At 37.7% G+C, this 23,770-nt stretch overlaps 1 protein-coding gene across 4 annotated transcripts in view; it reads left to right on the forward strand.

Annotated features, from left to right (window-relative positions):
* The window catches only part of UGGT2 (UDP-glucose glycoprotein glucosyltransferase 2), a 178,558-nt gene that overhangs the window by 43,509 nt on the left and 111,279 nt on the right, over positions 1 to 23,770 (forward strand). For 3 of the 4 annotated variants that reach the window (XM_045869607.1, XM_064585946.1, XM_064585945.1), the window contains 4 exons: positions 1,807 to 1,879; positions 4,393 to 4,493; positions 10,779 to 10,878; positions 13,388 to 13,448. In XM_045869607.1, the coding sequence (XP_045725563.1) occupies positions 1,807 to 1,879; positions 4,393 to 4,493; positions 10,779 to 10,878; positions 13,388 to 13,448 (335 nt within the window). The remainder of the gene's footprint in view (positions 1 to 1,806; positions 1,880 to 4,392; positions 4,494 to 10,778; positions 10,879 to 13,387; positions 13,449 to 23,770) is intronic. The other variant, XM_064585944.1, reaches the window with a different exon arrangement.

Raw genomic sequence — 23,770 nt, forward strand, 5'->3', positions numbered from 1 at the left:
CCTGCTCTGACCACAGACCTAGCTCTGGCCAGTCCTCCTGATTGTGCTTCGAATAAAGATCTGTATTACTGTTAAGTCCTGTCAGTTAGGGTGCTGGAAAAGTATCGTGCAGGTAGTAATATTCATGTTTTATGTATTTCTATATAGCTTATATGTAGCTTTACAATGTTTTATAACTTAGTATCTCATTAATAGTCATAATAGTAATAGAAGGCATTTTCTAGCTATCCTTGGGCTTGTGGAATTTTCTTTAAAAAGTCAGATAAAAAAATTTTAAAAGTCAGGTGATCACATGAATGATCTGTATTACACATTACACACTAAATTCTCTTGTCACCCTCTAAACATATGTGTGGAATAGATCTTTTCTCCATTCTAGTCACCACTCCTTTAATTCAGTTGTTTTTTCCCTCTATACATCAGACTTCTAACTGGCCTTCTCTCTGATCTTTGGCCTTCTGTGCCCCCAGTCCTCCTTACCCCCCAAAATAGATGAATCAGTGTCCTTCACAGTGCTTTCGGGTTGAATGCCTTATGATAAAAATCTGACTTTGTGACTCCACTGGTTAAAATCCCTCAGAGGGTCCCCATAACCCCCCTCATAAATCCTAGTAGTGTAGCATTGCAAAGAAGGCTTTTCATACTCCAGCCTCTTTCTGCCTTATCACTCTCCCTCAGCCTCTCATTTGTACCCGCTGGTTCTGCAACACTAAACTACTATACAGAATAATTTTCTGTTGCCTGGATACCTCCATGTTTGGCTCCATGCTAAGCCTTCATGACCTCTATAGAGTACTTTTATTCCTTAGCATATGCTGTTCCCACTGCCTGAAACCTTCCTCCTTTGCCCCCCTTTTCTTTCATCAAAGGCCTACTCATCTTTTAAAACTCCTGTCAGTACCTCTGAGATGGCTGGCTGTCTTTTTGCTCTGTCAAGGGTGGTTTTCTCTTCTCTATATCCCATATAGTCTATGCTTTCTTTCATAAAAGGTTTACACACTGTATTAAAATTGTCTATTTGTGTCTCTCCTTTCTACCAAGTGGAGTTTGTGTCTTTTCTGTCTCTCTTCTTCCTGGTGTATATCTGACAGGAAACAGCATAACAGGCAGCCAGTAGATGTTGGCCAGATGAAGAAATAAAAGGAAGGAGAAGGAAAACTGGATCAGAGCACCCAGGGCGTTTAGCTGTAGTCCAGGGGATGCGGGCCTTCAGGAGAGAGGGGAGGAGCGTACTGGAGGGGCTCAGGCACACTCCGAGAGCAGCCCCATGCTCTAAGACGTAACAAGTTCTTGTGATCCCAAGTACCCTGCACATAGACCGTTTGCCACCCTGTATGTTATAATTGTTTGGTGAGTAGAGGAGAAGGAAAGGGGAAGGGAAATAATGGTAACATGTTGTATCCTTACTCTTTGAGATCATGAGTTTTGGTGTCTTTCTAAAGATTTCCTGATGGTCTTTAAGGGCACTGGAAATAGGTAAGCATGCCTATATTAATTAGGGCTTGGAGCTCCTGCCTGGCTTAAGAGCTAAAGGATTTGTTGCAACCACTTTGGTTTATGATTCTGGTTCTAAAATAGAACACGACTGTGAAATAATCTGTAAAGCATTGGTTAAATATTTAATAACCCAAACCTGTTTAAAAAGAGAGCACACTCAGAAATACAAGTGTGTGCATGTGTGTGTATCAGTGAGCTGGTCTGTGAAAGAAAAACAAGGTAAAACAAAAGGAATTTAAGTTTGTGTTCTTCTAATTTTTGATGACCTGTTCCTTTCCCAGTCTGAAAATATTTTTGTTTTCAAAACAGCAGTGACCAATACTACTGTGGAGGGTGAGATTGAGACAAATGAAGTTCAAGGATTTCTCTTCCAGAAACTAAAGTGAGTCTGAATTGAAATGAAGTTGTATTGCTGTGCTCTTAAGTTTGTCCTTAAAGGAACTCAGTATGCTATGCTGGCCTGTGTTTCATGTTCTTAAAATATACCCGTAATTGGTTTTTTTATTACAGAAGTAATACATGGTTAATGCAAAACACAATGGAAAAATAATCACGAATTTCACAGTACGATGAGTATGATTAGAAAAATAAGAATTGGAAATGATCAAAGTTATCTTTGTCAAAAAACATTATAGAATCTCTTACAGATCTGCTGGATTAGAAAAATCATGGCCAGTTTTGGGTCATTAGCATGAAATAATCAAAATTTTTGTGCCTCAAAAGAAAATATTTATTTTCTTAATTAAATTAATTTATTTCCTTAATTAATTTCTTAATTTTCTGTGTGTGGAGTGCCATATTAAAAACCTTTTAACATCTGGTCTTAATTTCATTTACATATATAAGTAACCATTCAAAAATTAAAGTTGTGGCCCCCCCCCCTTTTTTTTTCCTGCATCACTGATTGAAGACCAGGAATAGGATGGTAAGTGCTCTCTGAATACTTATGAGTGGGGGTTGTTGTTTTCTGTGTGCTTTCCCTTATTTACAAGAAGGGAAAGTTTGCGGTTTCATTATAAAGGCAAAATTAATTAAAGGTAAAGGCCAGTTTTTATTAATAGCTTTAATTTTTGCCTGATATTCTAAGTATTTATAAAGGACACTAAGGTCAGTTCTCCTGGTGAGTAGATATTGTTACAGAGCAAGGGAACATTTCTGGAGACTGTGCTAATTTATACAGATGATGGAGTTCGATTTCTAAAGTATATTGGCCCAGTGGCATACTAGTGGCCTTAAGAAGTTAATGCATAAAACAGATTTATTCTAAGTAAGGTATTTATTTAGTAGGTAACAATACATTTTATTTCATTGTCAGCAGTCTCAGCATCTTGGAATCCACAGTTCTATTTTTTTCTTAATTCTTTTCTACACATAACTTTTTATTGGAATAAATTGCACAACTTACAAGAAGATTTTGGAGCCCTGGGATATTAGTTTTTTAAAAGAGGCAGTGCTCAAAATTAGTTCTTACACAGTTACTCGATTGAGGCAAAACCCTTTGCTTTGAGATATTATATGAATAATATATTTTTGTCTGAGTTACATAAATTCAGCAGTGAAAATTGTTAAGATTATGGTTAAATATGAAAAACAACAATAGCTCTTATAAACTTAATATTCTGTGATTTAAAATATTTGAGGGGCACCTGGGGTGGCTCAGTCGTTAAGCGTCTGCCTTCCGCTTGGGTCATGATCCCGGGGTCCTGGAATCGAGCCCCACATCGGGCTTCTTGCTCAGTGGAGAGTCTGCTTCTCCCTCTCCATCTGCCTGCCGCTTCCCCTGCTTGTGCTCTCTCACTCTGTCAGGTAAATAAATTAAATCTTAAAAAAAAAAAAAAAATTGAGAAAGGGGTTAATTTAATTCGTAGTAAATTTCCTTTTATAAAAGGAGAAGTTCTGGTGCTTTTTCGCTTCACTGTAAGAACAGTTGTAGTCAGTCCTGATTTGTTTTTAAAACATGGTCCCTGTAATAAAATTGCATGGTATTGACACTATGTTTATTGTTAAATATAAGATTAATGCATTTCTGTGTATATGGTTCTGTATATTTTTTATTTCACTTTTTAAAATCTTTTTACTGTTGAAAATATGTATTTTGTAAGTTGTGTTGGAGGTAAAGTTTTTTTTAAGAGAGAATCCTATTTAAATCTAAAATGGCACCATGTCTTGATTTCATAAGAGTTAGAAGAAAGAAACCATAGTTGAGGTCCTATGTGTAGTAAAATGTCATTCCTATTACATTATTTGGCACTCTCAAAAAAGATACCTAGATGTGTTTAACATCAGGCAAAAGTGTATAGGAAGCATTCATGTTTTCTTTATAAAATAGTTTTGTTTTAAATTATAAAAGCAATACTGTAATTTATAAAATGTTAAAAAGTATAGAGCATGAGGGGCGCCTGGGTGGCTCAGTCGTTAAGCATCTGCCTTTGGCTCAGATCATGATCCCAGGGTCCTGGGATCAAGTCCTGCATTGGGCTCCCTGCTCCGTGGGAAGCCTGCTTCTCCCTCTCCCACTCCCCCTGCTTGTGTTCCCTCTCTCGCTGTGTCTCTCTCTGTCAAATAAATAAAATCTTAAAAAAAAAAAAAAAAGTATAGAGCATGAAAGCTAACAATTCTGCCCTCTCCCTTGGGTCCCTTTTAGGTAATGTTACCATGTTAACAATCGAGAGTCTATCCCTTCAGGTTTTGGTTTGTTTTGTTTTATATATTGAAAAAAGTGCACATACACAGCTCTCATTATTTTTAAGCTCTGCAGACAAAGTTGCCTCATGAGGTATGATCTTGGTGAACAGTTTTTGTCTAATTATTTGAAAGGGTTAATTTCAAAAACATACTGCTTGTATAACTTGTAGTAGGTGATGATAATTAACATTACTTCATATTCTAATGCAGAGAAAGGTATTCAGATCTTAGAGATAATCTGACAGCATTCCAAAAATACCTGATTGAGAGTAACAAAGAAATGACACCTTTGAAAGTCTGGGAACTACAAGGTATAGTATTTTGGTCTACTTTAATGTAGCATTTTGGTAACTGATCTCTGTTCTGATAAATAAGCTTTTATATAACACGATATAAATTATTTCATAGATAGGGGCGCCTGGGTGGCTCAGTCGGTTAAGCGGCTGCCTTCGGCTCAGGTCATGATCCCGGGGTCCTGGGATCGAGCCCCGCGTCGGGCTCCCTGCTCAGTGGAGAGTCTGCTTCTCCCTCTCCCTCTGCCTGCCTCTCTGCCTACTTGTGCTCTCTCTCTATCTCTCTGTCAAATGGATAAATAAAATCTTTAAAAAAAAAATTTATTTCCTAGATAATAATTACTGATGTGAATTTTTGTAGAAATTGATATTTAATTAAAAGGTTATCCACCAAGCAAAGCATGTTTTTATGTTTGTAAGAGTTTAAATTATACAGAGTGTAGTTTTTGATATTATCTAATCATTTTTAAAGTATACACTGATTTATCTTGTAGGTTCATCTCAGGTATTAAATCACATTTCAGGGAATCTATAACATTGAATAAAAATCCTGACTAGTCAGGAAGACAGAACTAAATCATACTAGTTTTTTCTGTTTAAAATTTTGAGCTTAATAGACCATTGCATATTTCAATGTTAGCTTAGAACAGCCTTGTGCTGACCTCCTGTAAGCAGATATCTCGTGATCAGAATTCAGTTTGAACTGTAAGTTCTTTTCGATTTTTAATTTTCTTTTTTATTACTTGTAATTTTTAGTCATTCATGGGGACATCATTTTGCTGTGTAATCCATAACTTCTATCACATCTCCCATCAACTTTCTATTAACAGCTTATTGAGATAACTGACATACTCTACAGCTCATCCCTTTAAAATGTACCATCTGATGGGTTTTAGTATATTTTCTGAGTTTTTTTTAACTGCCACCACAGTCAATTTTAGAGTATTTTCATCACCCTGAAAGGAAAGTAACATACCCATTAACAGTCACTGCCCACTGCTCTCCAGTTTCTCCAACTGTTGTAGGCAAACACCATTCTACTTTTTCCTTTAAAATGTTCTCCAAGGAACCCATAATTTAGAAAATATAATTGCAGGTGATAATTGGAGGTGATGGGGTGCTTTTGAAGGCTTATAAACAGGACGTGCTCAGTCAGCTTAGTTTTAATGGATCTGGCTGATGACTATGTAAGATAGATTTGAATGAACCAGAACCAGGACCTCCATTAAGACATCTTTGAAATCCTGTGGTGAGAGATCACGCTGTCACTGGTAGACAACGTAGAAAGGAAGGCTGGATTGAGCAAATATTGAGGAGATGAAAGGAGTCAAAGATGGCTTGAAGATTTCCAGCTTTGAGCCTGAATAGGGAGAATATAAAACATGTCAGTATGTTTCGGGGTTGAAGATGGAGTTCAAGAATAACGAGACTGGTGTTAAAAGGATTGCTTAAAGTGACTGTGACATATTCAGATGACAGGGTCCAGGCATGGGGTGAACATAAAGTCTGTAAGCTAAAAGGAGAAGATTGAAGGAGCTGAACATCTTAGCACAAAAGCTTACAAAGGAGGGGGAGCTAACTGGTGGTGTAGAGTGACCAGTTGGTACACGAGGGCGGGCGCTGTGGTGCTCATCCATGTGTGGAAAGTAGAGTCCGTGAAGAAGTGGAGGAGCACATTACAGAAGCTAAACAAAATAGATTTCCAAGACAGAGAATGTAAGCGCTATCTTTTTTCCTTTTTTATTGATTTACCAAATAGTTATTGTATATCTACTACAGGTCAGCCATGTCTGTACATCCATGGTTTCATAATTTTTGGCTGAGAGCTACAGTAGGAAACCTATTTTACCTCAAGACCCATATACAAGTGTATGATGTAAGAATGCATAGATATGCTCAAAACTAAAAAAAATAAAAGTAAAAAAGGCTTCCGCATACAATGTGTGTATGTTTACTACATTTTATTCACTCTGACAAACTTTTTTTCCTACCCTATTTCATTAGAAAAATAACTTCATATTACCTATCCATCTGATTTCACTACTAACTAATGGGTTCCAACTGACATTTTGGAAAACACTGGATTCTGAAGATAAACTGAGCTAAAATAGACCCTGCATATCTTCAAAGGATCTTAGATAAACATAAAAATTTTGAAAACCAGAGGGGCGCCTGGGTGGCTCAGTTGTTAAGCGTCTGCCTTCGGCTCAGGTCATGATTCCAGGCTCCTGGGATCAAGCCCCGCATTGGGCTCTCTGCTCCGCGGGAAGCCTGCTTTTCCCTCTCCCACTACCCCTGCTTGTGCTCCCTCTCTTGCTGTCAAAAAATTTTTTTGAAAACCAGTATAAAAATTATGGTTGTAATTGCTTTAAAGCAAAGGTAGATAGGATTAAGAAGGGTATATGCCAGGAAGATCCAAACCGGTGGGCGTGAGGGGCAGGGAGAGAAAGGGAAGTCTTTGCCAAGAAGTGATGACTGAATTGAGATCTGAGGAGGGGTTGGAATAAATTTGGGGGAGGGTTATTTAAAGAGAACACAAAGATCTTTGTGAGAGGTTAGATATGGACACATGAAGGAAAAAGAGATACTAAGAACTTGACTAGATGGTGGTTTGCCCAGCTACATAGACAGTGGTGGTTTCTGAGAAGACTAAAGAGGACCAGATTTGGGCAAAGATGGGACAGGAATATCACAAAGTTATTATTAAACATGCTGCTTTGGAAATATCCAAGTGGTAAAACAGTTAAATAGGCAAAGTGTAGGACTTAGTTACTTATGAATCAATAGGTATGGAACAGTTTAGAACAAAGCAAAAAATGTTAATAGAATCTGATAATACTATATTCATTTGGTTATTTATAATCTATCTGATTTCATAAGTGGATTTTCAGGGGGCTTTCAAATAACTTATACACATAAAATTGGTCATGTAAAGAATTACATTCATGTTATAAAACGTTTTAAAAGACTAGTTGTGTTCTCAAACCTGAGTAAAAGGTAGTTGTCCATGATCATCACAATGGTGATTGACGATAATAAAAAAATTAGCCGGGGCGCCTGGGTGTCGATAAGCGTCTGCCTTTGGCTCAGGTCATGATCCCAGGGTCCTGGGATCGAGCCCCCCATTGGGCTCCTTGCTAGGCGGAGAGCCTCCTTCTCCCTCTCCCACTCCCCCTGCTTGTGTTCCCTCTCTCGCTGTCTCTCTCTCTCTCTCTCTCTCAAATAAATAAAATCTTAAAAAAAAAAAAAAAAGCCAACACTGTGTCTGGCAAAGTGTTAGGCTATTTATATACATTATCCTAATTACTTTTTAAAAAACTCATATGCGTTATATATTCCACTCTTCCAGATGAGGAAATTAAGAAATGGACACATACAATAATGAGTCTAAGTTCACAAATCTGATAAAGCACAAATCAGGGATACCTAAAATGAGCAGGTCTGTGTCATAAAGTCTAAATTCTTTCTTCTGCCTAGCATTGTGCCTTTTTGAGTATAATGTACAGCCAAATACTGTCAGGCAAGATCTTTGATCATACACTTTCCTCTTTTATAAGTTGTTACACCATTCAGTCATGTAAGTAATGACTAAGTTTTCTCACCTAAAAATATGTATATCCCTAAATATACACATCAGTTAAAAATTGTATTGCTTATAAATGCCTTTAATAACAATAGAATGAGAAACCGAACATAAAGGATCTTGTAATTTTACTATTCATTCATTCATCAATAGTGAGCACCTACTTGTGTATCAGGTATTTTTTTTGTGAGAACATTTACTTTCTACTCTCTTAGCAAATTTCAATTATGCAGTACAGTGATACCAACTCTAGTCACCCTGGTGTATGTTAGATTCTCATCCCCTCTTCATCTTATAGCTGAAAATGTATGCCCTTTTCCCAACCTCTCCATCTTTCCTCTATCCAGTCCCAGGCAGCTACTTTTCTACTGTGTTTGTGTGAGTTTGACTTTTTTTTTTTTTTTTAGATTTACATATAAGTGATGCTGTGCAGTATTTGTCTTTGTCTGTCTGTTTTCACTTAGCATAATGTCCTCCAGGTTCACCATGTTGTTACAAATGGCAAAATTTCCATTCTATTTAATGCTGAATAATATTCCATTGTATGTATATACCACATTTTCTCTAACCGTTCACTCATCCGTGCACATTTAGGTTGTTTCCATCTTGTCTATTGTGAATAATGCTGCACTGAACATGGGAGTACAGATATCTCTTTGAGATACTGATTTCATTTCCTTTGGATACATACCCAGAAGTGGGATTGCTGGATCACATGGTGGTTTTAGTTTTAATTTCTTGAGGAATCCCCATAATGTTTTCCGTAGTGGCAATACCAGTTTACATGAATTCCTTGTATATTTTTGTTATTAACCCCTTATCAGATGATTTGCAAATATTTTCTCCCATCCTGTAGCTTGCTTTTTCATTTTGTTGATTTCCTTGCTGTGCAGAAGCTTTGTAGTATGATATAGTCCCACTTGTTCATTTTCACTTTGCTGCCTTTGGTTTTGGTGTCAAATCAAAAAATCATTGCTAAAACTAATGTCAAGGAGCTTACCCCTATGTTTTCTTTCAGGATCTTATGGATTTAGGTCTTAAATTTAAGTCTAACCCATTTTGAGTTGATTTTTGTGTATTGTGTAAGATAGGGGTCCATTTTCATTCTTTTGCATGTGAATGTCCAGTTTTCACAGCACCACTTATTGAATAGAAAGTCAGTACTTTGCAGGAAGTGATCCTCTTGCAGAAGGATCTTAGTGAGATAAGCATTGAGAAATGGTTGTTGTGTTTGGCAATCAGGAGATAGTACTAAGCACTGACAATTTCACAGCAGTGCTGGAGCTGGAAACTTGCTGAAGCTGGCTGAGGAAATGCTATTTAAAGTTACTCATCTCTGAAACAAGTAATGCAATATATGCTAAGAAAAAAAAGAGATAGCAGGAGGGGATGAAGGAAGGGGGGAAATCAGAGGGGGAGACGAACCATGAGAGACGATAGACTCTGAAAAACAAACTGAGGGTTCTAGAGGGGAGGGGAGGGGAGTGGGAGGATGGGTTAGCCTGGTGATGGGTATTAAAGAGGGCACATTCTTCATGGAGCACTGGGTGTTATGCACAAACAATGAATCATGGAACACTACATCAAAAACTAATGATGTAATGTATGGTGATTAACAACAATAAAAATTTTTTTTTAAAGTTATTCACCTAGAAAGTGATACAGAGCTGGAATTTGAACCTTGGTTGTTAGGCTCTCCATCCCATGGGAAGCTGTGCTAATAAGAATCTCTCTTCCTAAGCTTTGACTCCAGCCCAATTCACCACCCTGAGAACGTGGAAACAAAACTAACCTTGTTAGGCTAAACTGGTTATTTTGCTAGTAATGGTAAGCTAGGTTTCTACCCATGGTGAAATGTTAAAGAGAAACAATATGTTTCACTGTTCTGTAATGAACAGAATTCAGCTTTAAAATCTTTTCTGAATCTTGACAAGGTAAAGGAGACTAAGAAAAATGACTGCTTCGGGCATACTGGAGACTGACCACATAAGCCATGGTTTTCTTTCCGTCGAACTGTAGTATCGAGGAAAATACAAAGTCTAGGATTTTATTTTCATTGTGGTATAAAGTTAAGACATGTTGAAAGAGAAAGTGAATGTTTGATATTTACTGAGTTGGACACATTGGATTTTAAAGTTCTTTCCAGAATTGGCTCCTCGAAGCTCTTTTTTCCTTTTGTTATTCTTACCAAAGCTTTTTGTTTCATGTTTTCTTCAACCTTAGAAAAAATAGTTTTGCCTCAACATTTCTTTCCCTGTATCTTTTTGAAGCTATACTGTAATTTGTGGAAAACAATAGGTATTAAATGATAATTAGTCCTGGGCGCCTCGGTGGCTCAGATAGTTAAGCGTCTGCCTTCGGCTCAGGTCATGATCTCAGGGTCCTGGGATCGAGTCCCGCATCGGGCTTCCTGCTCCTTGGGAGCCTGCTTCTCCCTCTGCCTCTCTCTCTCTCTCTCTCTCTCTGTCTCTCATGAATAAATAAATAAAATCTTAAAAAAAAAATGGTAATTAGTCCTTCATGAAAGTGTAAAGCTTACCTTATTTGGACATAAGTGATAGCCTTCCATTTAAAACTTTTGAAGAATGTTAAATATAAGAGTGTTAATATCTATATATACATACATGGCAAGAAGTGTTGACTAAATTATTTAAATTACATGGTGATGTCGGTAAAGATCTGATACTATGCTAGATTGCTTAATGATTTTTTTTTTCCAGATCTTAGTTTTCAGGCAGCTTCTCAAATAATGTCCACTCCAATTTATGATGCTGTAAAATTAATGAAAGACATTTCACAGAACTTCCCCATAAAAGCCAGGTATGTTAAAGCTTATTACTTTGATTATAGCCAGAACTTTTTCCATTAAATAAATTTTATGAAAATAGCTGATTTTATTTTAACATGGTGATATCAATTAATTCTAATAGATATAGTGTTAAGGAAATCAGGATATTTCTTCATTATGCATGTTGTTTTTTTATCAGAGGAAAATACTGGCTTGTGTATATGTGTGTGTGTATATTGCAAGATAGAACTCCTGAATTAGAGGCAACTAGAAAGGAAAAATTATTAAAGTTGTTTAAACATAAACAGTGATATGGTAATCCAGATACGGTAAACTTGTTTAAGGAATGAATAATGAGGGAAATTTTTTTCTCTTTTCTAGGTAGGGGATGATGAAAAGTATTACTCTAAATAGATTTATGCCCAGAGTATGGCTAGATCATGTTCTAACCCTTTCAGATTCTAAACAGGTAGTAATGTCTTATTAATGCAATATTTTGTGGAGTGCTTTTTTTCCAGTAGGATACCTAATCGAGCTCCTTCCAGAAATACAGATTTTACATTAAACGTATCTGGCAGTTCAATAGATAATACATTTGCATGTCTAAAAGTAATCCGTACTTTTACAAAATAACAAAACTCTTATGCATTTGTAGTCTGGTTAGGACTGACAGGATCTACAATTATAAGCAACCAGTGAAAATAAGTTAGCTTATCTTGAAGATACAGAGCCCGTGACAAGTGCAGCCGTGTTTTTTCTGAAGGGAAGGGGAGAGCATTCCTGCCGTGGCCGCAGCCTTTCTCCACCTGTGGGGGATTGCTGTGCCTCTATGTGTCTCAGACACTAGGTTGTACATTTGTCCACAGTGCAAATCACTGAATTTACATCTAGATATTCTTTCCTTTGTAAGATAAATAAGTAGTACAGAGTTGGCCACAAGATAACAAGAACCTTTCCAGGGGACCCTGAAGTAGAGGGGTTTGTCACCTTATTTACAGATTAAGAATTAATGCATTTTTGTGACTCTGTTCATTTTAGTTTAAACAGTCAAGAATTTGAGAAGTCAGTATTTATATATTAGAACAGAAATATGCATATGTGCATAAATGTTTAGCTCTGCTGCTGTTTCTGAAATTACTAGGTCAAATACAAATTAAGTGAAATAACTCTAGTTTTAAGAAGACTGTTTATTCACTCTGTTGACAGTTGTAATCCGGGGTTGTGTTGCTAAACTCTGCTCTTAGTTTGCGGTTGATCATTAAAAAAAATTGCAAACTATGGTAACACTGCTTAGTGGCTAATTTATAGGCTTGAGCATATCTGTAAAGCCACTCGATAGACAATCAGTAAATGATAAACTATTTGCTAAATGAATGAAAAATTTGTATTATCAAATTATCTATTGTATTTTCTCTCAAATGCTGCCAAATTTTAGGAGATAATGGATACTTAATTGTGGGTTGTTTTAAGATACCCCTTTCTGCTTGTGTTTTACTTTATTTTTTTTTATTTTTTATTTTATTATGTTATATTAGTCACCATACAGTACATCGTTAGTTTTTGAATCAGTGTTCCATGATTCATTGTTGGCATATAACACCCAGTGCTCCATTCAGTACGTGCCCTCCTTAATACCCATCACTGAGCTAACCCATACCCCCACTCCCCTTCCCTCTAAAACCCTCAGTTTGTTTCCCGGAGTCCATAGTCTCTCATGGTTCGTCTCCCCCTCTGATTCCCCACCTTCATTTTTCCCTTCCTTTAAAGCTGAACTTTACATTATCAGTCTTTTAATTTTTCAATCATTTTATTTGCATAAAATTGACAAATATGTAACTAATTTTGCTAGGAGTTATCAAGTCAAATAAATGTAGTTAATAGACTTGTTAAAAAAAAGCATCTTCTCTGTCTTTACGTTATAGGGGATATTCAAGAGTGAATACATGAAATCAGTTTTATTAGTTGTTTAGAACTTACATGCTCTGGTAGAGGTCCCAGGTTAACCAAGATCTTAATGTCCAAGTATTCTGAAAATTGCCCGTTTGCATTGATACATTTGATGATATTGGTAGTTTCATACAAAATTTCTCTGTATGGGCCAAATAGCACAAAATAGCATTTTCAGTCAAGTATATTTGAAAAATAAGTATCTAGTAGTAAACAAGTTCTGACAGTACTTAATGCATACAATTAGTGCACATGAGCCCTTTTTTAAAATTAAGTTTTTAATTTAATTCCAGTGTAATTAACATATGGTGTTGTATTAGTTTCAGGTGTATAGTACAGTGATTCAGCAATTCCATACATCACCCAGAGTGTACATGAACTCTTGACAGTCTGTAATCCACCTGAATCGAACACCCTTGTCAAATGAAAGCCATTGTACCAGTTGTCAAATAGGCTACATGGAAATGTATACTTTTCGGTTATGAAGCATTTCGAGTTTTTAGGTTCTTATCCAGAGTATTATATTACACTGAATTACAGATTAGTCTTAAACATTTAAGAAAAAATTAATTGTATCACTATTTATTTTCCCAGATCTCTGACCAGAATTGCTGTAAATCAACTTATGAGGGAGGAAATACAGGAAAATCAAAAGGTTTGTTTGAATTTTTTTTTAATTTACTACATGAATATCACTATTTTAGACTTTGGATGTCCAATTTTCATGCAAAAAAGAAAATCATAATTTGTGCTTTTTTGATTGTTAAAACAGTTGAGGTTTTTCCATTTTTAGATTGTCTACTTTATATAGCTTACAGTCTGTGATTCTAGCCAATCTTTCCTGACATATATCTTCTTCATTCACCCTTACTCCAGATCTTCTGCCCATGTAGTATGGTTTTCTTTATAGGATAAAGAATAAAACTATGAGTTAACTATTCTGTTTCTCATAATTGGTTTTGCTTTAAAAGCTTGTGAGGCCTGAGTCAGGTTTGGACCATAGGAACATTATTAGAATCGTATGTCATATAGGGCACAGTTGATCAGTAATTTGATAAGATTCTGCCAAGTGGTCTCTTAAATTACCTTAAGAATCCAAATGACCCTAGCTGTGTTAGTATTTGTGAAGTGCTTAGAACACTGCCCGGCTTAATGACATAGGACTGCCTTGGCTTTAAGAAATAGAACCAGATGCACAGGGCCCTGAACACTAGGAGTTTGTTTTTCTCACATAAAGAAGTCTCAGAGTAGATAGGTACAGACATGATTTTCTCCTTCTGTGGCTGCAGAGTGGCTCCCAGAGCTCTGGGCTTCTTACTTGTATTCAAAGCAGAAAGAGGCAGGAGGATGGTATTAGCCACATGTATCCTCTCTAAAGCCTTCCTGGAACACTTGAGCTGACTACCTCCATCACATTGGCCAGAATTTTGTCATGCGGCTATCTCTTGCTGCAAGGGAGGCTAGAAAACTCGTGTTCTTTTCTAGTAATTGAGGCAAGCCGAGGAGAGGTGGGTTAGCTTAGCCAGCCAACAGTGCCTGTCCCATGGAGACAGAGCTCTCAATAGATGTCAGCTCTTCTGATGGTGACCAACAACTCCAACAGTAATAGTGAAGAAGTAGATGCCTAGTCCGTGCCTGGAGGCTGGGTGTCGGGAGCCGTCATACAGCATCCCTGTGTGGGATATTCCTTGCCTCGCTGACCACCTAACAAATTATTGCTTATCCTCCAAAACTAGTTGTAGTAGTATCCTTTCTGTAATTTTCCTAATTGCTGTTACCCCTCTTGGAACAGAGTGCATTGTTTTCTAATGAAGGTTGCTGTATTTCCAGTGAATTTTGTTTGAACAACGTACCTGCAGTAGGAAAAGAAGAGAGGGCAGCAAAGAAAAGGGAGGAAAAACAAAGGATGCCAGAGTATAAGTGGCTTCATCCAGTATATTTTTGTGCTCATTTAACAGTCCCAAGTGGGTGTTCTGGTCATCCGAGCTTTGCTCCAAGTGGTCACTTAGGGTCAAAAGGCTGGAGGACTTCATGAGGTTAAAGAAGAATATAGTGGGGATGAAAGAGAGGTCATTGGAAGGACTGAAGACCCAGATCACTGCACTGGAAAATTTCACAGGTAGACCAGTGCGATGGCCTAATCATAGGGTGACGGCCAAAGCTGGTTGCTGAAGCAGAGTGGAAGTGGAAGGTGATAGAATTGAGGAAATCAGGAAACTCTGAATCTGGAGGCTTGAATGAGTATGGTGCCTGGTATGGCGCTTTCCCTCAGAAATATTTGTTGAATTGAGAACTGTTGAATGTTTAAATGTTATCTGTAATACAGTCAATGTTTAGCAACAGGTAGTTTTTTAAATATTATGTGTGTATTATAGCAGTTATTAATACCCCAATTTATAAAATGAGATCCAGTGAGGTTTTTTTTTTTTTAAAGATTTTATTTATTTATTTGACAGAGACACAGCGAGAGAGGGAACACAAGCTGGGGGAGTGGGAGAGGGAGAAGCAGGCTTCCCGCTGAGCAGGGAGCCCGATGCAGGGCTTGATTCCAGGACCCTGGGATCATGACCTGAGCCGAAGGCAGACGCTTAACCGACTGAGCCACCCAGGCGCCTCGAGATCCAGTGATTTCTCTTGGGTCACAGAGTTGGTAAAAGAACCAGAATTTATGCTCTGATACACAGTTCATTTCAGATCAATTTCATAAGCACTTTGAATTTGTTCAAGGGCCAAACATCTTGCCAGGTGATGAGAAAACAAAGATATTCAGGGAGATTAAGAAATTTGATCTACTTTTGTTTCTTCTCAAAATTCTTGATTGACTCCTATTTCCAGAAGAACAACATACAAAATTTAGAGAAATGTGTTTAATAAAACCAGGTGGGGTAGGAGAAGTCTAATGTAGACTGTCAGCTCCTCTATGAAAACCAACAGGAAACCCTGTTGATAAAGCAAAGCTGAGTTTAATCACTTACTGAAGTAAGGGAGAATAACACTGGTACAATCTGACTCTCAAATGAAGGATGTTAAGGTAGATTATTTATAGATTCTAGAGCTTCTGTTCAAGTGGTTTGATTGGGTCTTTCAAGGTGGAGGGAATTATTTGGGATTGTGTGGAGTTTGTAACACAGTAGTTTAGGATCGGTCAACACAAAAGTGATGGTTTTGATGAGCAAACTTACAAGCAAGCTCTTTGCCCAGATTAGGTAACTGTTCAGATTTGCAAACCAGACTGTTTTGCACATCTATTCCAGATTTGCCTGGAACAATTTGTTTGCAAGAACTTCCTGAAGCAAATGGTTATTTATTCATCTATAACTTTATCTTCCTGGACAAGAATTTCCTGTAATAGTTAAGTGGTATTGGCTCAAGGGATCTCCGTTCTCAGTCCCAGTAGTTGAGCTATAATGACGTAGGTGGTCTCATTGCGCTCTAGCAAGGCAAGAGATGACTCAAGAAGTAGACCCTAGCTAGAAAAGTGGGGAGAGACAGTGTTATTTTCCCTATAGTACTTCATAACCAAAGGTTTGATATTGCTAGTAGATAGTCATAGGGAAGGGCTGTTTAAAAATTTAAGATCATTGGTTGATATTTTGCAGAGGGAAAACATGAAATATTGAGATGGATTATGTTATTGTTCACAGTCACTCTCTTCCCTCTGATGTTGATTGATGCCATGTCACTTTAGCTAATATAAAATGAGCAGATACCCACATCTGTGCAAGCAGATGCTTTTGTGGTTCAGTTGCCTTGTTGCTTCTGCTATCCTGAGGCATGTCCCACATAGAGGCTGCTTGCCTGGTCTGGCGCCTGAAATGAAAAAGGCCCTAGAGTAGAACCGAAGATGACTTGAAGGTGTGAATATATTGATATGAGCAAGAAGTAAATGTTTCCTTTAGTAAGCCACTGAGATTTGGGAGTTCTTTATATTAAGAACTTGGTTACAGTAATATCATCAAATATGTTAAATTTCATACATTACTTTTCCATTTGTTAAATTGCATTTTATCTTACGCTCTTGAAACTATAAAACAATGTTTCTGTGTTTGAAAGAAACTCAGAATAATTTCTGTTGCTCTATGAAACCATTATTTTAGGGCTATTAGAAGAAGTGAAGGAATAAAATAGCTATGGAAATTAAGAAAGAACAGGCAGAAGTTCTGGGTTTAGTTCCTGGTACTAGCTTTGAGGAAGTCATCTTCTTCAAACCTCTCCTGTAAAATGTAATTATACGGTTCAGATTAGCATCTGTGAGCGTATTTTATAAACATATACAACTGCAAGATGGCAGAAATAATGGAAATGTAGTCAAAGTAACAAGTTTAAGGTTAGAATTATTACAGAAAGAGTTATTCTAATATCACATTTAAAAAGATCTTTCATTTACATTATCTAGGATTAACATTATCTGTCAATCCTAGTATTTGCTGTATCTCCTCATTTTTTAGGAATTATTTGAATCTTTTAAATTGTAGTATCTTTATTATTTGTATAATTCAGCATTTTATTATCAACTTAGGTAGGGAGGCTGGCTTTGGTTAATTTTATTTAGTTATATTTTGAGTTAAAGCTGGCCTAAGCTGACATTTTGTTAAGAATATAGTGATTGTTTCCAATAGGAATATGGCTGCAGCCCAATTCAAAATAGTCCTATTTATTCTCCTAAAAATCATACATAGCAACAAGAAGAATGAAACAACATTTTCAGCAAAACTAGCAGAAGGCAAAAACCTAAAACTCTAAATTTTGTGTATGGGGGGAAATGCCCAGCACCAGTGGAACTGAAGTGTAAAGCCACAGTCGCATGGAGGGAAGAGTGGAACATGGCGGGGGTCCCAGAATGACTGCCCCAGAGAGCATCAAGCACTCACCGTCAGAGGAGAGGGCTCTACTCTGAGTCGGAACACTATGGGCAGGTGGGACTAAAACAAATAGGAGAGGACACGTCTGCTGAGGGAGGTGGAGAGAGGAGTCATGCGAAGTGCATGGAAGTGGCAGACATAAGAAAACCTGGCCAGTTCAAGGGGACAGCTTGTCCAGGAGATAAGGGCTGCATCCTCTGGTGGCAAAGTGAAGAAATCAAGTGCCTGGTGATCAGAGCCTTTGAGCCGGGTTAATGTTGGAGAATCTAAGGAAGACTGTCTACATTGGGTGACCAATGTCACCCAAACTGCTGATCTCTATAAGGAAACTTCAGGCCAGGAAATCTGGAAGGCTAATTTTGCCTCTTTTACTCCAAGAAAATCTAAGTGATTCAGATATTCTTAATCAGAAAGGTAGAACTACTAAATCCATCTAACGATCTCACTGTAAAGGGGGAGAGGAGGAACAAAACTATACTATAGATGAAGAAACTTCAGTAAGCAGAGAAAGATCGCAACACGACATTCAGACATGTGCTTGAAAAGCTAATGAAACCAAGAAGCAACACAATGCAGAATGACAGTGACTCACAGCAAAGATGGGCTGAGAAGAGGGAGTGATGCTCAGATCACCAGAGAGTGTGAAACCAGAGCTGGAAGCACTTTACAAAGATCTTGAAAGTAACCATTTCATAAATGAAAATCAAAATTACAAATGGCACAAGGGAGAACTGACCTTATAAAAAACACAGTAGAAGACATAGTGGATAGAATTAAGAAATGCAAAGAAATTAAAACAGAAATAGAAAGGATTCAAGAAAAATGATAAATAAAAGGCAGGTAAAGGAAATCCAACATTCCCATAGTGGAGTCTCTGAAAGGGACAGAGCAAATCTTTAAAACTGTAATTAGACAATTTTCTGAAATAAAAGACTTGAACCCACATTATTAAAAGGGTACACTGTGTAACTGGGAAAATTGACTAGGAATCATCAAAACAAAGGCTTTAGGAAAAAATGAATTATTTGTGAATTTAGCAATAAGGATTATAAGGAAAGAAAACCAGATTGGCATCAGATTTTCAAAAACAGTATTCAACCCCAGGAGACAGTGAAGTTCTACCTATGGGATACTCCTGGAAAGAAAAACTGTCCTTCAACCTGACTTTCAGGTAGATATGCATATGTAGGCTACAAAAACGTTGAACAACAAGAACTTAAGGAAAGAGTGCCTTCTGAGGAATTTCTCCCAACCAAAGACTAACTGAAGATACTTTAGCAGAGTAACTGCCAAACCTCAGGGAAGGAGTCATTATGTAGTATGTAAAGAGCACCTGCTCTGACGTGATACAGTATTGCAGCTAATACAGGTAATGAGGGAGGTCGAAAATAGGATAAACTTTCTGATTGCCCTACCTTAGATACTTGGGAATCAGCCAGTTGGATTAAAGCTGAAAAGTCAAGCAGTGCTTCAAAGCGTAAACATATTAAAAGTACATAGTTAACCACTAAAGAGTAGAAAATTATTGAGTGAGGTTGGGCCGTGCAATAGGAGAGGCAGCAGGAAGAGGTCAGCAACTGACTTTATTATTTTTTGTAATAGAATCATTAGATACCATTTAGAGAAGAGATGACTGAGGGTATTACATGATGATACATGTGTAATAGTAACTGGTGGAGCAAAAGTCTAATCTACCCAAGCAGGAAAAGAACAACAACAAAAATACACGCACACACGCACAGACCAAACCATTTGTGAATGACGTTTAAAAAAAAAACACAACATCTAGAAAGACAGGGCGCCTGGGTGGCTTAGTCAGTTAAGTGTCTGACTCTTGAGTTGAGCTCCGGTCATGATCTCAGACTTATGAGATTGAGCACCGCCTCAGTCGCCACGCTCCGTACGGAGTCTGCTTGAGATTCTCTCCCTCTGCCTCTGTCCCTTCCCTCGCTTGGGTTCTCTTTTTCCCTCTCTCTCTCAAAATAAATAAATAAAATCTCTTTAAAAAAAAATTATATCTAGGAAGAGTAAATACAGCAGGAAAGAATGATCATTGAGGCTAATCTCTGTCATACCAATAAATGTAGATAAGCTTAACATTAGAAAAGTTTTCAGTTTGAATCATTGGGCAGATAAATGTATGTGAAATAAAAACTCTTAAACTAATTCAGAAATGTTAAAAATTAAAGTTGGGGCAAAGGTGAACCAAGCAAATGCTGTGCTGCAGGGGTAGTGATCTTAATACCATAAAGCCAAATTCAGGCCTAAAAATATTAATGAGCAAAAAAGGGCCCTGTATAATACTAATAAAATATAGCAGGTATTAGTATCTATACATCAAAGCACTGTAGCAACATTCATAAAACAGAAACTACTAGGGATGGAAGGAAAAGCAGAATTTACCTAAGACTGATGTAGTCAAAAAAATAAGTAAAGATATTGACAACCAAGCAACATTATCAATGTGATAAGTCTTCCAGATATATAATAGATTTTGTATCCTGATAATAGAGAAAATATACCTCTTCTCAAGTTTTTATGGAATAAATGGCAAAAAAAAAAAAAAATCTAGAAAGTAGATATGATAGAAAAGAATTCTCTCATTCCAGTGCAGTCAAACTAGAAGTTGGTAACAAAATCAGGAGAAAGGGCTTATTTACCAAGAAATTAAAACTCTATTTACTCTTAAGTAGAAGGAAAAATAAAATACATGTCAAAATTGCAGTATTTTTTTACAAGTAGGCTCCATACCCAGCACAGGGCCTGAACTCCCGACTTTGAGATCAAGGCCTGAGATCAAGTCAGACACTTAACCAACTGAGCCACCAGGTGCCCCCAAACTGCAGTATTTCTTGATGATGTTTAAAAACACAAGCTATTAGAATCTTTGGGGCACAAAACAAAGTTCAGAGAAAAGCCTTAAAATCTTACATCAGTAAAAAAGAAAGAATAAAAATAAAGGACTTAATACTGGACCTAAAAGGTTAGGAAAATGGGATGCTTGGCTCGGTCAGTTAAGTGTCTGCCTTCAGCTCAGGCCATGATCCCAGGGTCCTGGGACTGAGCCCCACGTCAGGCTCCTTGCTCAGCAGGGGGCCTGCTTCTCCCTCTGCTGCTCCCCCTGCTTATGCTCTCTCTCTCTGACAAATAAATAAACAAAATCTTCAAAAAAAAAAAAAAAAGGTTAGGAAAAGAGCAATAAAGAAAATCAAAAGAAAGAAGAAATTAATACATGTTAAAAATTAATGCATTAAAAGACAAAAATGGCAAAACTAATAAAAGGATAATGTATCATAATTAAATGAAGTTTATTTGAGGAATGCAAGGATGGTTCAATATTAAGAAATCTATTCATATAATAACAACATTAAAATATTAGTTGTAGTTGCCAGAGGTCACACCACTAGTAATGGCAGTGATTAGGATAAACCCACATCTAAACCCCAGGCTAGCCTCTTTCCACCCATATGCACTCACTGGTTATTAAAAAATAAAGTGAATCCATAGATGCACTGGATTGGATGTACTAGATATGTTAAAAAGGAGGACTTGGAGAAATAATCTGCCCGTGACAGTTATTACAGCCACCTAGGGTCACAGGAACCCTAGGAGGTCATCCATTTAAACCCCCATTTTCTGAATAACCCATACATGGCCACAAACCCACATACATTCTCAGACAGACACATGATACTCAACCCTCCACCTTGTATCTCCATGTCATGCATGAACCAGCTTATTATGAGCATCTGAAATAAAGGGAAATTTATTTCCTCCTGAGAGACTGGTCCCATTTGAGAAGCTCTTAGTATTAGAAAATTCATTTCATTGGGACAAAATCTTTCTCCCACTGGTCAGGGCACCAACCTCTGGGGTCTGTGAAAACATGGCTAGCCCCATGCCTGTGTCAGCCTTCATAAATTTGAAGACAGCTCTTGTGAGTCCTTGAATCTTCCATTCTTCAAGGTAAACTTATAGCCCTTCTTTTTTTTAATTTTATTATGTTAATTATGATACATTACATCATTAGTTTTTGATTTAGTGTTCCATGATTCATTGTTTGCGTATAACACCCAGTGCTCCATTCAGTACGTGCCCTCTTTAATACCCATCTCCAGGCTAACCCATCCCCCTACCCCCCTCCCCTCTAGAACCCTCAGTTTGTCTCAAGCAGCACCCCCTTTTCTTCCTGACTTCACTCCCATCCGAGTTCCAAGGCTTTCTGATTATTAAACTGCAGAGAGTTCAAATTTGCTATCACACAATTGGAACTAATTGTCTGAGATGATTTGCATCCATCAGTGCAAGGTTTATGGCTTTTTAGACCGAGTGGAAGATGAATAAATAACAGAGCTGGGGAAAAAAAAAAAGATATTAGTTGTAAAGTAGCATGATTATCTCCATAGAGGTGGAAAAGCATTTTACACAATTCAAGACCTATTCCTGATTGTAAAAAAATTAATTAAAAAAACCTTCATAAGGGAATCAGTGATACTTTTTTCAAATGTGATTAAAAGTGTGTGCGTGTGGGGGTGCCTGGGTGGCTCAGTTGTTAAGCATCTGCCTTCGGCTCAGATCATGATCCCGGGGTTCTGGGATCGAGCCTCACATCAGGCTCCCTGCTCAGCGGGAAGCCTGCTTCTCCCTCTCCCACTCCCCTTGCTTGTGTTCCCTCTCTCGCTGTGTCTCTCTCTCAAATAAAGAAATAAAATCTTTAAAAAAAAAAAACAAAACTCTTCCTTAAAAAAAAAAAAAGTGTGTGCGTGTGTATTTGTGTATATCTTGGCTTAAAAATCAGCATCTTACTAGTGGAAAAGTACTAGGGGCATATTCACCAAAATCAGGAACAAGACAGTGAGGCTCATTATTGTCACTGTAATTTATTATTGTATTAGCTCTTAGCCAACGTTATTTGTCAAGAGAAATATGTTGAAGTGTAAACACTGGGGAAGATGAGGTGTAAGAGAATCGCTAAAAAAGCCAAAAACCAGAGATAGAAAGAGGTACCAGTCTGCTCAGGCTGCTGCGACCTGGATGGCTGCAAAAAAAAGTTATTTTCTTGCAGGTTGGGAGCCTAACCAGATGGTGGTTTGGGCAGACTGTTTCTGGTGGGGGCTCTCTTCCTGGCTCATAGACAGACAGCCACCTTCTCACTGTGTCTTTCCATGGCCTTTCCTCTATGCATACGAAGCGTACCACCCTCATGGCCTCATTTCACCCTATTTACATCCCTAAAGTCCCCATCTCTAAATATAGTCACAGTGGGGGTTAGGGTTTCAGTATTTGAATTTGGAGAGGGACATCTTTAGTCCACAACAAAAGGTAATAGGTTACACGATATATATATAAACCAATAGGCTCCATGTATTGTAGACAGCTAGTTGGAAGATTTGAGAAAGAAAAGAAAAAGACTCATAATAGCAAAAGAAACAGCATCTAGTAATAAGTGGATAAAGCCTATAGAAGGAAGAATTTGAAACACTCCTTGTAGGCGTTCGTTCTTCCTTTTTTTTTTTTTTTTTTTTAAGATTTTATTTATTTGACAGAGAGAGACACAGTGAGAGAGGGAACACAAGCAGGGGGAGTGGGAGAGGGAGAAGCAGGCTTCCCGTGGAGCGGGGAGCCCGATGTGGAGCTCAATCCCACGACCCCGGGACCATGACCCGAGCCCAAGGCAGATGCTCAACGACTGAGCCACCCAGGCGCCCCATGGGCGTTCTTATGTTGGAAGATTACAACAAAGTCAGTTCTAAGTTAATTTATAGATGTAATCAGAACCTAATAAAAATATCAAGAGTTTCTTTTTTTCTGATACTTGACGAATCTAAAAATTCATGTGAAAAAGATAGGAATACTCTGAAACATTAAAAGAGCAGTAGGGACCTGCCCCACGTGCGCACCAGCACAGCCTGTTAGCAACCATCATGCCTTGTCACTCTTCATCTGTGGTGGCCCCCAGCTGCTCCAGCCTGGTCAGGGTCCCCGGGGCCACTGCTGCCTCACCTTCTCCATCTCTCCTCCATTTGGAGTCAGTGAAATAATTTTGACATAGCTTTGCGTTCAGAGCAAGAAATCTGAATTTAATCAGTAAAATAAATAATCATGGTGTATATGG

The sequence above is a fragment of the Mirounga angustirostris genome, unplaced genomic scaffold (genome assembly GCF_029215605.1).
Source record: "Mirounga angustirostris isolate CCGP_5_RB_7025 unplaced genomic scaffold, mMirAng1.0.hap1 SCAF_3, whole genome shotgun sequence".
In the NCBI taxonomy this organism is placed as follows: domain Eukaryota; kingdom Metazoa; phylum Chordata; class Mammalia; order Carnivora; family Phocidae; genus Mirounga; species Mirounga angustirostris.